We start from the raw sequence: 13867 nt of genomic DNA on the forward strand, positions 1-13867 counted from the left end.
TGCGGTAATAAAAAATGTCAATAAAACATTAAATAAAAGAATCAATAACATAGCAATAAACAATTTAAAAAAACTTCAAATTCGTAAACATACGTCGAAAATACATCAAAACAAGAATCAAAAGTCAAAATACAAACATCAATAAAAAAAAAAATCTCTACATCTCTAAAGATTATTGAAAACGTCAATAAAAAAAAATACCATACTACGAAAAAAGTTTTTCTTGATTGTGAGTTGATGTAAGCAGTTGAGCCGTTAATCATCGGCTTGTCTGATCAAATCAAAGCATATTTCGAGCCCTTTTTCTGAAGACATGATAGCTTTCACTTCATCGTCACCACCGATACTAATTATAGCGTTAGTAAGCTCAACCAACCGAGATGTAGAAGCTGCATCATAAGATTTGACAAACGCTTGCAAAAAGACTACGTCATTGAGCAGAGGATTGGCATACCTAACGTCAGCTACGGATTGTACAACGCAGGATCTCATTATTTGTGGCGATGAACAAATCTCTTCGGGAACCTCAGAAGCGTTTTTATTGCTGAAGGAAGGGAGTATAGATCCTATCTTATGAAAAGCTTTATCAATAGCTATTCCCAAATGAGCAAATGCTCCTAACTTATCTAAATCATTTATAACCTTTTCCTCATTTTCGCTCTTTAATTTGTCAATTGTTTTTTCATATTTAGAAATTTTTCTATTAAATTCATCTTCTATTGCAGCAATGCGTGAAGCTGCTTCCTGCTCATTTATTTGTCCTTGCTTCTCAGTAATTTCGATGAGCACGTTTTCTAGATTTTTTATAACAACCACTGCAATTTTTTCTATTTTCAAGCGAAACTCCTCGCTTTCCTTTAGTTTTAGTATGTCATCTATATGTTGAATAATGGTTGCTTTGTTCATTAAGTTGAGCACGGCTATTGCTTTTCCAGCGCCTTCTTTGTCGATGACTTGCAGTTTTACTAACATTTGCGTAAGCGTTTCTCCTTTGTTTGCGACAATTGTTTGGATCTCCCCAAGTTTTCTCTGTATCTCGTTTTTAATTAGCTCAAGTGTTTCCTTATCTGCACTAGCAACTTCATTTTTAAAACAGTGAGAAATGGTTCTGTACTTTTTCTCTAAACCATTCAAAAGCACGTCAATATCAGGCATGCCGGCTAGAAGAAGTTTCTGTCGTAACAAAAATATCTGCGACTTCTCCGACACGCTAGGGGAAACTTTTTGCAGAAACTCAGTAAGCAAAGGTGTGGCACTGTTGATTGCATCTTCAATACCAGCATTAAGTCTTTCAACCCCCAATCCTAACACTGCTTTTCTAAAAATACCGATACGTTCTGGATATTCAATTAGACTACTTACAATGGACCTACAGCTCTTGTCAATATTACTTGCAGATCTCAAAATTTTTTCAGTTAGAAGCTCGCATAAAAATTCGATATTAACAGTATCTCCATCGCAGTCAGACGGAGTTTTGTTAAAAATAAGTACGAGACTTTGAAACGCTGACGATATATCCTCATTGAATATGCGCCTGACGGATTCAAGCAAACTTACGAACGAAGACACGTTGTCATTATACAACTCTGAGAAGTCAGTAACTAAAACAATTTTTGCAGATTTAACTCCTCTCAACAAAGTCTTGATATAAAAAGAGTTCGTAATATCTTGGACTTCCCCTCTAGAGTCGCTAAAACCTGGTGCGTCCCACAAAATTAATCCATTAATACAGCTTTCGTTTCCTACAACCCACTTAGTCGGCAATGTTGTCACAGAAACTGCTTCAATTCCGATCTCCGGACCAACTGTTTTGCCATCCTTTTTTACTAAAAAGGTTTTTCCAAGCTTCAGTTTGACAGCTACTAGCCCGTTACCAATTAAAAAGTTAATGAGCGTGCTCTTACCAGACTTTGTAGTACCTAGAACAATACTGATGTCTTCGTGTTTTACTTTTGCTTTTAGAAGGGCATCTGCGTCCAAAATCGCATTCTCAATTTGCTGAACTACCTCGATTTCTGGTTTTATGGCTGATTGCATTATTGGGAACTGCTGCAACTTAGAATTCATTGCAAATCTAAAGGAAAGGTGAATACTTAATTTATAAGTAAAAAGCTTATGAACATATTTTTCTTAGATATACATTGCTTTTAAGATAAATTGCTCGACTAGGGCAGCATCAAAAAGTCAGAGGAGCATTTAAATTTATTTAAAAAAATAAATAATAAATTGCGCAACTTAAAAAGAAAAAAAAAACCGATTAAATTACAAATAATCTCGAAAAGACTCTTTTTTGAGAGTCACGCTATTCCAACATTTTTTTAATAAAATTGTTTAAAATTAAAAAAAGCCTTTTCTTGTACTTTGATCTGTAGCATTATTTTTATGTTAAGTAATTTCTCGATTCCACACTGTTGATGGTAGCGCTAATCAATTGATCAAAGAGGGTTTTTTAATTTTCTTGTCCTACTTTGCAGATGAAATCTATGGATTATTGTTGATAAAGTTATACATTCTTTGAAACGAAAACAACTTATTTTAAATATGGAAAAAGTTTATTTTTTCGCTTGATCACTAGTTAACATCCACTTTTTTATTCCGAGACAAGAATAGATTTTTATTTTTCATCTAACAACCACTAACCGTTTTTCTTCTGCACCTAAATTTTGGCTCGTTACTTTTTAGGTCCACGGTTTTTGCTGTTTGTGTTTGCATTCTAATAACTTAAAACAGTTTGTTTACTTTTTTAAGAAATTACTTCTAAGTTAATAAGTTTGTAGTTAAAAGTTTTTCAAAACATAATACTAATGAAGAACTCGCCTACTTTTATTTCTCAAAACTACACAAAAAGCTAAATTAGAGTTTATAGGACTCTTGGCAGAGCGTAATTATAATAGGGGAGGATCGGTTGGGGTAAACCACGTGTAGGAGCGAATCATTGATTTTATAGTTAAAATATGCCTAGGAAAAGACCCCAGGTTTTTTACTGGATGTCTGTGCAGGTGTCTGCATAAGCGGTGTATTCCACTTTATTCCGTGCAAAAGTAAAATTTCCGTGCTTTTTAAAAGTTTTTTAAAAAACATGCTGGCTATATTGAGACATCAGAAAGTCGTTATATAAAACAACTAACAAATAATAAATTAAATTTAAAAAAAAGGTTTTTTTATGCATAAACCACGTGCTTATTGTGCATTTATTATTTTAATCAAGTTGCTCAGCTTGGGGAGGAACGTGTCATTCTTTCTCGGGTATGACTGAAGTGCGACTCAATCATACTTTGTATAAAATTTATATTAAAAAGGTTATTGTTTTCTGGGTAAATAAATTGCCAAGTTTGACTTTTTGAATTTCAGTAGGAAACTCGTATGCTATTTTAAAGTAAAGCTACTTTTGCCTCGAAAGCATAGAAGAACTATTTAAAAAGCAAAAACTCCCAGTAAATATACGAAAGAAGCTATTATTTTAATAATTAAGGATAAAGTAAGTAACAACAAAGAACTCTAGAATCTTATATGCACTTCATCTTTACTTGAAAATTTGCTAATACTCAATAGTGCTACTATACTACTTGTGGCTACCTTAATATTTGCAAGCTGTTTTTTGCTATAGCACTTGTTTCTTTTGTTATTGGATTAGTAACACAGAATGTGAACAAATTATCTTTTTTGTAGTTTATACATTATGTTTGTTTTATTAAATTAGTTTAAAATGATGTTAAAATTTATTGCTGCACCGTTACTTAAATTATGTTTTGCTTAAAGATAGAGTGTTTGTTACCTTATGTTCAATTAATTAGTTTAGACAATAGTTAGTTTTAATTTTCTCGTAAATAAGGCTCACTCCTGCGATTTTCATGGTTCACTCCTACCCATGTCAGGTAAAAATGAATCAGTAGGTATACATGAATTATAGTTTAAGTTTATGAATAATATAAAACGTCTTGGAGTGGCAGTATTTCTCTTACTGTAGTTACCCGCCTTAAAATGACTTAAGATCCCCTCAAGAGTCCCTTAGTGGTCCAGAGTATTTTTCTAAAAAAGGAATATGTGAGCTAAATAAATATGTTTTAATTATTATATATACTTATTTTAACACGAAGCAAAATTATCTTTAACTTTGTCCGGATTTTTAGTTACCACCCGTTATTGTAACGTACCTCTTCACAAAGGAAAGTGCTTTGAACGTTACCACATTTTGAAAAATTATTAGTTTGTTTACTTTTTTATAAAATTTACAATTGTCTTGGAAAAAGTTTTGCGATTTTAGTTTGATTTTATGGGAAATAATTTTAATGATGAAAAAGTGTTTTTTTTGTTTGTTTTTAGTTTTACATCAAAACACTAAAAGTTTTTTTGAAAATACCTAGTAGTTCGAAAGAGATTGCAGTTTCACGCAACGTCTATATTGAGATCTAAATACCCGAAAATCGCCTGGTTCCTGGCGTAAGTTGGCGGGAAAATAGACGCGGTCAAGATGTGTTAAAAATTAGCCAAATAGACAAAAGATACTTAACACCAAGTCAAAATACGGGACAAAGAGAGTTTACGCATTTGGAGATGATCACATTCCGATATCAAAAGCAATATGGGAATGGATTTTGAAAACTTTTTTGTCACACAATAAATAAATTGCCGCGAAAGCAGCAAAAAAGATCCCTTCAATCGTAACTGGTAACGTGTTGCGGAATTTAAAATCGGCTGCTTCGATTAAAAAAAAACTTTTATTTATGTGAAAACATAACAAATCTTTCATTAAACGCCGTTAATTTAGTTTAAGGCGAAATGCCAGTATCCTTTTGTGGCTATGTTTTTGGCAAAAAGGTTAACATCATGTTGATTTACAAACTGAAGTAAAACTATTTAAGAAAAAAAATAAGTATTTGACTTTCACTGATATTTTCAAAATGGTGTTTTAAAAAAGAACGAAATTTTTTAAGGTCAAGCTTGTATAAATAAAAAAGTTTTTAAAATATTGTAAAACATTAAAAAAAAAGTTGAAACTTTTTAAAAAAAATAAGATTTAGTCCTTTGAAAAATTGGTAATTATTTTTTTTTTTTTTTTTTTTTGTTCATTTAACAATATTCTCTGGTAAAAGTGTCGTTGGTATATAATATATGAAGAACACGGAAACTCGAAGAGGATCGTAAGATCCTGTCACCTAACCGTTTAACAATACAAAAATTATAAACCAGTTATTTCAAAAAAATATAAAATAAAAAGTAAATACCGTTTAAGAAAACCTTCATACAAATAAAATAACCTCAATTAAAAAACACCGTTTAACAAAACAATAAAAAATAAAATCAAATATTTTAAATTAGTAAATACCGTTTTTATGAAAACCTTCATACAAATAAGATACCGATTAACAATACAATAAAAAATAAAAACAAATATTTTAAATTACATTTAGAAACACTTATAAAAGAGAAGCGAGATCAGAAGAACTCGAAAATATTTTCTATTGAGAAAATAACTTTTTTCAGTTTGTTTTTGAAAGAAGAAAAATTCCAACTTTGGGAAAAATCAAAGTTTTTTAAAACTTTTTGGTTCCACAAATAAGCTCCGCGATAAGATATAAGAGACCTTCCAAAATTTGTATGCGAATAATGTTGATAAATAAAATTGTCATTTCTTAGATCATATTTGTTTTTGGGCTTTATTGCATATAAATTTTGAAAATGTATTGGAGCTAAGTTTATCTTACATTTAAATATAAAGCAAAGAGTGTTAAAAACATTTAGTTGGTATATGTTAAGAATACTCATTTTGAATAAAAGTGGTTTTGCATGAGTAAAACGATCTTTAAAATTTATTAGTCGTGCTAGATGCTCCTGTTGCCGATAAAGAGGAACTAATTGACTTTTTTTAGCACTGCCCCATGCGATATTTGAATAATTTAGATGGCATTGAATAAGTGAGTAATAAAGTTGAATTAATGCGTGTCTATTTACAAAACTTCTCGCTTTATATAATACTCCAATATTTTTTAAAACTTTGTTGCGCAAGGTTTCAATATGATTTTTCCACGTAAGGTTTTCATCAATAAATAAAATTAATTGTATTTTGTGAGCTCATTTTCTCTCAAAGTTAAAAAAATTGATTCTTTTTTATTTTTTTATATTAGATAAAGAAGTACATTAATGCTATACATCTACAAAGGTAAAGCAAATTTTTTGCATACTGTTTGTGTAAACATATCAACCAATCACGGTCTCCCCAACATCGCCTATTTTTTCTAATTATTTGTAGATTTTGTCTAGAAAGTACTATCCAAGTATATTCATGTTTAACTTTAACAAATTTAAATTTGTTTTATGCTTGTTGTTGGCAAGTAGAAAGAAGTGTGTTTTATAGACTGTATATATAGCATTATACTTGATTAAACAACATTTTCTATATTCTATATTTATATATCTATATTCTATATTCTATATTCATTTTCTACATTTCTAAATTCTAAACTCTATATTCAGTATAATTAAAAGTTAGGTTACAAGCAATAATCTAATTTAACAGCTAGAACATCACTAATTTTTAACATTTTACGCCATATATATATACTTTTATGAATAAATCTAATATATTTAATCCATGACACAGTATTCAATTGTTCGATTCTTAGCCAATGGAACTTGACTCAATCATGCAAAAAGATTGCTTCAAGGTTTGCGAAATATAAATTCCGTAAAAAATAATCCAATGCATGAATTAATATGTTTTTTACAAGTAAAATAGAAGATAACGTTAAAGTCTACTTAAAGCTGGCTCGGATTCATTCTGAATACTGATTCGGTATTTATAAAAAAGAACATTGTAGTTAGTAGCGCACCATTTTTTTTAATTCAAAAACCAAATTAATGAATGAAATACCTTTATATGTTACTATCTTCACATATTAAGGTTTATTTTGACTTTACGTACAACATTAATTTACTTTTAAGTGGTTCGTCCCTTTAAAGCTTATTAATGATTTTTTTGCTTAAAAATATTTTCTTGGCTTTTGTCTGTTTTTGCCATACGACTTTTTTTCGCTCGAAGACATTTCTTGAGTTAATAATATTTGTAGTTCAAATAAAAGCTTGTTCATCAATAGTTATTTCAAGAAAATTTATAGTAAAAACATTATTGAGATGTAGTGTAATTACGACGCAAATTGCAGATAATTCGTACCTTTCTGCAGGTTCTTCTATTGGTTGCATAGAAGCATTCATCCCTTCCTGAATCTTTGTTACATTTACCTTAGCTCTCTGAAATTTTGTCATGGCTTTTTTTAATTCTGATTGAGTTTCCTTTAACTCGTCTTCAGGTTTTTCGCAATCTTTTTGTAAGTTTGATTTATATTCCTCGCATTGAGCAGTGTTCAACATTTCAATTTGATTTTGCCTTTGCCCTTCTGTTTGTTGCTCAAGTTCTTGCATTTTCTGAATGTGACAAAAGCAATGAATGCATTAGCATTAAAACATTTCAGCATGGTGGGTGCTTGTTAGTTAACAAGCGCCCAGCATGCTGAAATATTTTAATTCTAGTGCATTCTTTGCTTTTGCCATGATTAACTCGATCAAAAGCATGAACATATTCATTGCTTACAGCTTTTTCACCTTCATTCAACTGTAAGTAGCACTGCAACAGTTTGTTTATGTCCTTTAATAAACCATCAATGGTTAACTTTGTAATTTGGAGGTCTGCATCGTCTCTAAAACTTTCTAAATCAACTGTTATAATACCACTGTACCCCGAAGCCAGTCCAAGTAATCGCTCCTGCTTTCTCCACTACAAAGTTTATTGATCTGACTAAGACACTGACGAACGGCCACCACAAAAAAGCTGCAACAATCAAGTTTTTTTTGTCCTGATCTGCTTTCAATACTTTTTAGGTTCTTATACATACAATATGCATCCATAATTACGCGGTCACCACATACACCTGTGAAACCATTATTGTAAGCCAAGACTTTTTTTTTCAGCAGTGCTCAGTAGCTTAAAATTAGAAGCAGTTATGTTGGATTGAAAATGCTTGTAAGAATTATAACTTTGTTGGTACTTAAAGTTTCATAACCGAGTGAGGTAATCTTCTGCCTCAAAACTTTTTGTAGACAAAATAAACTTAAATGTCTGAAGCACTCAGAAATAAAAGTATAGGAAAACGCATATAGAACATAATAGATTGGTTTAAGAGCATTTAAGAGAAAACCCTACAAACTTTTATAAAAAAACGTCGTTTTCACTATTTACGAATTTTCTCCTTCTGTCAGCAAAAACTGCTGCAAAATAATGATGTCTTTTGCTGATAAACACACTAGTATTACAGCTGAAGAAAAAAGAATAATTATTCCAAAAAATTCTTCTAGCAGAAAAAAGTTGTGCTCGCTTGACTTAGCTGCTAGCCATGATATTTAAGTTTACTCAAGAGGTTAATCCCACCATCAAGAGTGAAACATCTCTTATTAACATTTATTTATTTAGGGGAGAGTGGGGTATTGGCGAACACCTAAGCGGGAATGCAAATTAAAGACACCAGTTATACAAAATTGATCATATTTATTGCTTATCAATTAGTTTAACTACTCAGTCACAAACCCTAAAAAGGAATTTTTAAAAATCTTATTATAAAATAAAAATTTATGCCAGAAATAAAACCATTGGTGTTCGGAATTACCCTGCCTACGTGGGGTAATTCCGAACACATTGGGGGGCAATCACAAGCACTGTTGTGTAATAGCGAATAAAAAGCTAATTGTAATAACTAAGTCTAAAAACTATATTATGCAACAAAAACAAAAAAAAGGAGTGACTTTATTTCCATAGAAGCTACAACAGAGTGTTACTCAAGAAAAACGTTGCATAAAATTATCAGAAAAATTTAAAATCAAATTATAGTGAACAACATCCGCAGCTTCATTACACTACTGCACGTCTGGAACTGAGCATAGGACCCCTTCTCAGCAGGTAAAAAAAAATTGTCGAATTTATTTTTTTACAATGCTGTTTTGACCATGTTCGGAGTTACCCCGCGTTCGCCATTACCCCACTCTCCCCTATATACAATTTATCACATCTCATGTAAAAAAAAAACTGAGAAATTGCGTTTAATAGAAAACAATATCCATCCACTGCTTAGAGTTTGTAGCTAAGCAGACTAGATAGACCTTGAGTTCATTTACAGTTAAACAAGCTCTTTACCCTTTTAATAATTACCACCAGTAATGACCGAAATGGCAAATTTTGTTGTAAATTATACTTCATCCAAATAGTAAGAGACAAATCAGTTACAAATAATAAGAGAGATAATCTTGTTGAAAAAAATTTAATACGGCAACGTTTCTGTTTAAAAACCAAACCAATAATTGCTGTTTTTATTATAGTATCTCCGAACTCATATATATATTAATTCTATTATTATATTCGTTAAAACGAAAAATAATTGAAACTTAGATAGTTTTAACCTTAAGATGCTATCACAAAGACTTTAATGTCAATTAACTTCTTTAATCTATTTATTAAAAAAGTTATTTAATATTATTATTAAATAACTTTTGTTTAAAAGTTATTTAATAATAATATTAAATAACTTTTAAATATAAAAAGTTAATTTGAATTAAAACTTACCGGCTTTTAAGTACTCACTCTTCTTTTTTTGGTAGATAAAAATGAATAAAATATATTCTTTTACTTGCCTATGCTACTTTAAACAAGTCAAGAAAAAAGTTTTTCTAAGAAATGTCAAAGAACTTCATTTTTATTTACTTTTGCAGAGATTAAGCGATTTTTTAATTGTTTGATTGAATAAATATGCATAGTTTAAGAAGGTGAAATCCTTTGAACTTTTCTAAGAAAAAATTTATTCTAAGAAATTTCAAACTTAAGCGTCTTGTTTTTAACCAATCTCTGTTTCGACGTCTTTTACTGAGCAAGTCCTTTCAAATTCGGTAACTAATTTAAAGAGAGTGCCAATGTATAGAGTATCTCATACGCGACCTATTCTTTGACATTGTTTTTGTTTCCGAAACTATATCTTACGTTCTTAAATTAAGTTTTGATAAGTTATTTTTTTTGTTAATATCCCGCTGCATTTTCAAAACTCTCACATTTTAGCGATACATCATCTAATTATAATTATATGTACGTGAGGTCAGGGTTACTTTCGGCTATTTATTTTCGTTGTTGTTTTGTCAAAATATCAATTTTACGAATTTTAAGAAATAAAAGTTTGATTTTTACGATATAAAGAAAATTTGATTAAAATGAGAATTATTCATATATTTATATTATTATGTTAAATATTTGTAAAATATCAACTGCAGTCACTAGGTATTTTATCGACGTATAGTTTATTTATGGTATGATTTTGTTGTTGAATGTTATTTATCAGCGAGATACAGCCATTATTACATGATGTATACCTATAGGGGTTCCTTGATCTCTCTTTCACGGGGCTGGTTGATCTGAGGATCAAGGTGCCCCCTACTAAAATTATGATACATGTATAAATTGTTATATTTAATTACATTAGAATAACTATTGAAATGCATTCACGGTTGTTTAGAAGTGACAAGTTATTATACGCAAGCGCAGTGGTAAATTTCAAATTTTAATAATGGCTACGATCTGTAGCAACGAATTTTTTTTTATTTAGTTGATTGATCATTTATATATGTTTCCATATAAATCAACATTTTAAACTCTTTCTTATACTGAAATCCTAGTAAGCATATCTCAGTTGCATAAGAAAATGATTTAAACAAGATAAAGATTATATCAAAAAGTTTAAATATGCGCTTTTCTATGTAAATTAACATTCTTGAATATGCTTTTAAAAACCCTAAAATGTTTTTTTTCTTTGTTTAGTTAATTAATGCTGACATTTGATTTTCGCAAACATATTTTGAAATTTCTAATGAAAAAACTGGTTTACTAAATTTTAAATGTGAATTTCTTGGCAGAAATTTTAAGAGTTATGTTTTTAAGTATACTTTATTGCTAACTTTCTATTGATCTTGTAAAAAACTAAATTTAAGATCAAAGTGCTCCAAAGTGCAGATTAAGGTGCCGCATATATAGTTCACCTTGATCCTTTGTAGGTGATGTTATAAAGTTGAGTTCTAGGCTTACTAAATATTATTTGGGACAAAATTAGCTTGTTGATTTGAAATAAATATTCTTTTAAAAATGTTGAAAATAGTTTTGTTTTCTGCAAGGGTTTTCAAGTAATCAACCATAAACTATAAAAAGGATCAAGGTGTCCCCATCTCCTCTAACAGTAATATTTTTTAAAGTTTTTCTGCAATTAGAGTATTTTAACACTTGTATGGAAAAAAGGAATTTTGATTGGATAAGGTTAAAATTTTAAAAATAAGTTTCAATTAGTAACTATTTACAAGCTTGTGTAACTAAATAGATACTTTCAAATTGAAGCTGCAACTTTTTTTAATCAGTTTTTTTTAATCTGAAAAAAAACTTGAAAATTTTCAAAACTTGAAAGAGTACTGGCTGATGACTTTGATAAAAATAAATATACAATTAAAATTAATTAAAAGTCATTTATAAGAAACGTGTTTTTAATAAATATACTTACAGACACACACACATACATATAGACATACATGCATACATACATACATACATACATACATACATACATACATACATACATACATACAGACATACATACATACTTAATTATACATACATAATTGAACATCTATCTCACACTGGTAAATAAATTAATGCTTGCTGAAAAGCAGTTGCTTTGTGAATTCACTTATATATCTAATATTGTATAGGTGTATATTATTTGGTGCCCAATTTGTAATAGGCACATGTCTGCAGTATTTCATTAAACAATTTAAAATGATCATTTTTTTTATTTCCGGTAATAAAAACTTTTATTTTCTTATACTTAATATTCTTATATCAACAGATTCATCACAACTTATGGCAGTTACTAAAGGAAGCTCTGCAGAGGACTGGCTCATTGCGAAGGCACCTTAGCAGCTCTCATCCTCAAGATTGGCAACAAATGGAGATGTCCTCCGTTGTCTCCTCTTTTATCATGTGGAAGAGCATCTCACAATAAAGGAGAGCATGCATCATATAATTCAAGAGCTGATTGTTGTGTGGAATTAGTCAAGAATCCCAACACATAGAGTTGGTTCTGGTGAAAGAAAACTTCGGAATTTATACAATTCCTATCAGCTTCTTAAAGAGAATCGAGCTACAGACCTAAAAAGCTGTAGAATTAAAAAACAGATGTTCAAGGACACACTTTATGAGCTTTTTGACTTGGCAACTAAAACCGCAATGGAGACAATAACCATTGCTGAAGATACGCAATTTCTTGCAATGCAGCGAGAAGATGTTACCAGCTGCAGCATGGCCGGAGTTGATATGAACCTACTGGCAAAGGAGGCCAGAAAGAGAGCTCAAGATCAAACATTTGCTGCAAGGTTATCAAAACAGCAACTCTCCAGAGGTCTTGTCTCAGCCAACATCTGCTGCTCAGAAGACAGTCAAGACAGCGATGATGACTCGAGTTTTTTGATTCTGTCTTCTGCATTGCAATATAATTCTTCTACACCAAAGCTAAAGCGTCTGAAAAGTATTGTGTCAAACCCAGAGGTTGCTGGAGCATTGGACAGAGTTAATCTTCCAGATCGCAAAGCTATGTTTGTTATTGCTTCAGTGGTTAAAGCACTAGTATATCCACTTGCAGACTTAAGTCTGCCTCGAAGTACAATTAGGAGATTTCGAATGTTTACTCGTAAACACATTACTCAGAATGACAAAGACAACTTTTCAATTGAATTTCCATTGCTTCTACACTGGGATGGGAAACTGCTTTCAAATATTACTAGTTCAAAAGAAACTGTAGACCGCGTTGCAGTGATTGTAACTAGAAATGGTTTAGAGAAATTGCTAGCGAATCCAAAAATTGCAAGAGGAACAGGAGTGGAACAAGCAGCAGCTTGCTTAAAAATCTTGGATGATTGGAAAATTCGAGATAAACTTCAGGGTTTAGTCTTTGACACAACATCATCCAACACAGGTCTTCACAAAAGAGCTTGTGTTCTAGACGAAGAAGCAGTTGGTCGTGAGCTTGTAAGTATTGGGTGCCGTGACCATGTTCTGGAGGTTGTTCCGAGCAATGTCTTTACAGCTCTCTTTGGTAAAACAGGGGGACCTGAGTTTGGCTTGTTCAAACAGTTTCAAAAGAAGTAGCCATATAATGAGCAAGCGAGATTCTCTCTAGCCAAAGATGAGCTCTTTATTGGAGATATGGAAGTCCTTCAAAAGGAAATGGTAGCATTCTACACCAAAGCCATTGACAAAAAGCAACCTTGGGAGGATTATCTTAAACTACTTTGGTTATGTCTGTTCTTACTCGGGGGAGGCTCTGTTGGTGCTGATATATCATTTCGCGCTCCAGGAGAATTGCATCATGTTCGATGGATGTCAAAGGACATCTATGCTATGAAAATGTTACTATATCAAGACCAGCTTACTCTGACTGTTTAAGCGAAAAAAGATCTAAAACAGTTCCAAAAGTATCCAAACCGCACAATCGCCGTTGCAGCTTTATCTGAATTTTATCGACACCTTTGGTTATTCTCAGAACATCATATAGGTCTGGCATGTTTTGATTGTCGGATTGATCTCGATGTGAAGAGGCCCATAGTAGTTATCCTCCAACAGCCCAAAACAATTCTAGCACTGAAGAGAGTAGATTCCAAGAATACCGACTTCAACAGACAAGAGACATTTGTGACTATGAGAACCTATAGTTTATTCGAGTTGTTGAGCAGTACAGGTAGAAAAGAGGCCAAAAACTTCATTTCAAAAGATCCTATTTATTAGGAAGACAATGAATCA

The 13867-nt window shown here is 31.2% G+C and overlaps 1 protein-coding gene across 1 annotated transcript in view; it reads right to left on the reverse strand.

The window, feature by feature from the left end:
• Positions 1 to 13867, reverse strand: part of LOC136074979 (uncharacterized) — a 38244-nt gene continuing 24377 nt past the window's right edge. The window contains exon 2 of the mRNA XM_065787154.1: positions 1 to 2074. Coding sequence (XP_065643226.1) covers positions 256 to 2074 — 1819 coding nt within the window. The 3' untranslated portion in view covers positions 1 to 255. The remainder of the gene's footprint in view (positions 2075 to 13867) is intronic.

Source organism: Hydra vulgaris, chromosome 01 (assembly GCF_038396675.1).
Source record: "Hydra vulgaris chromosome 01, alternate assembly HydraT2T_AEP".
NCBI lineage: Eukaryota > Metazoa > Cnidaria > Hydrozoa > Anthoathecata > Hydridae > Hydra > Hydra vulgaris.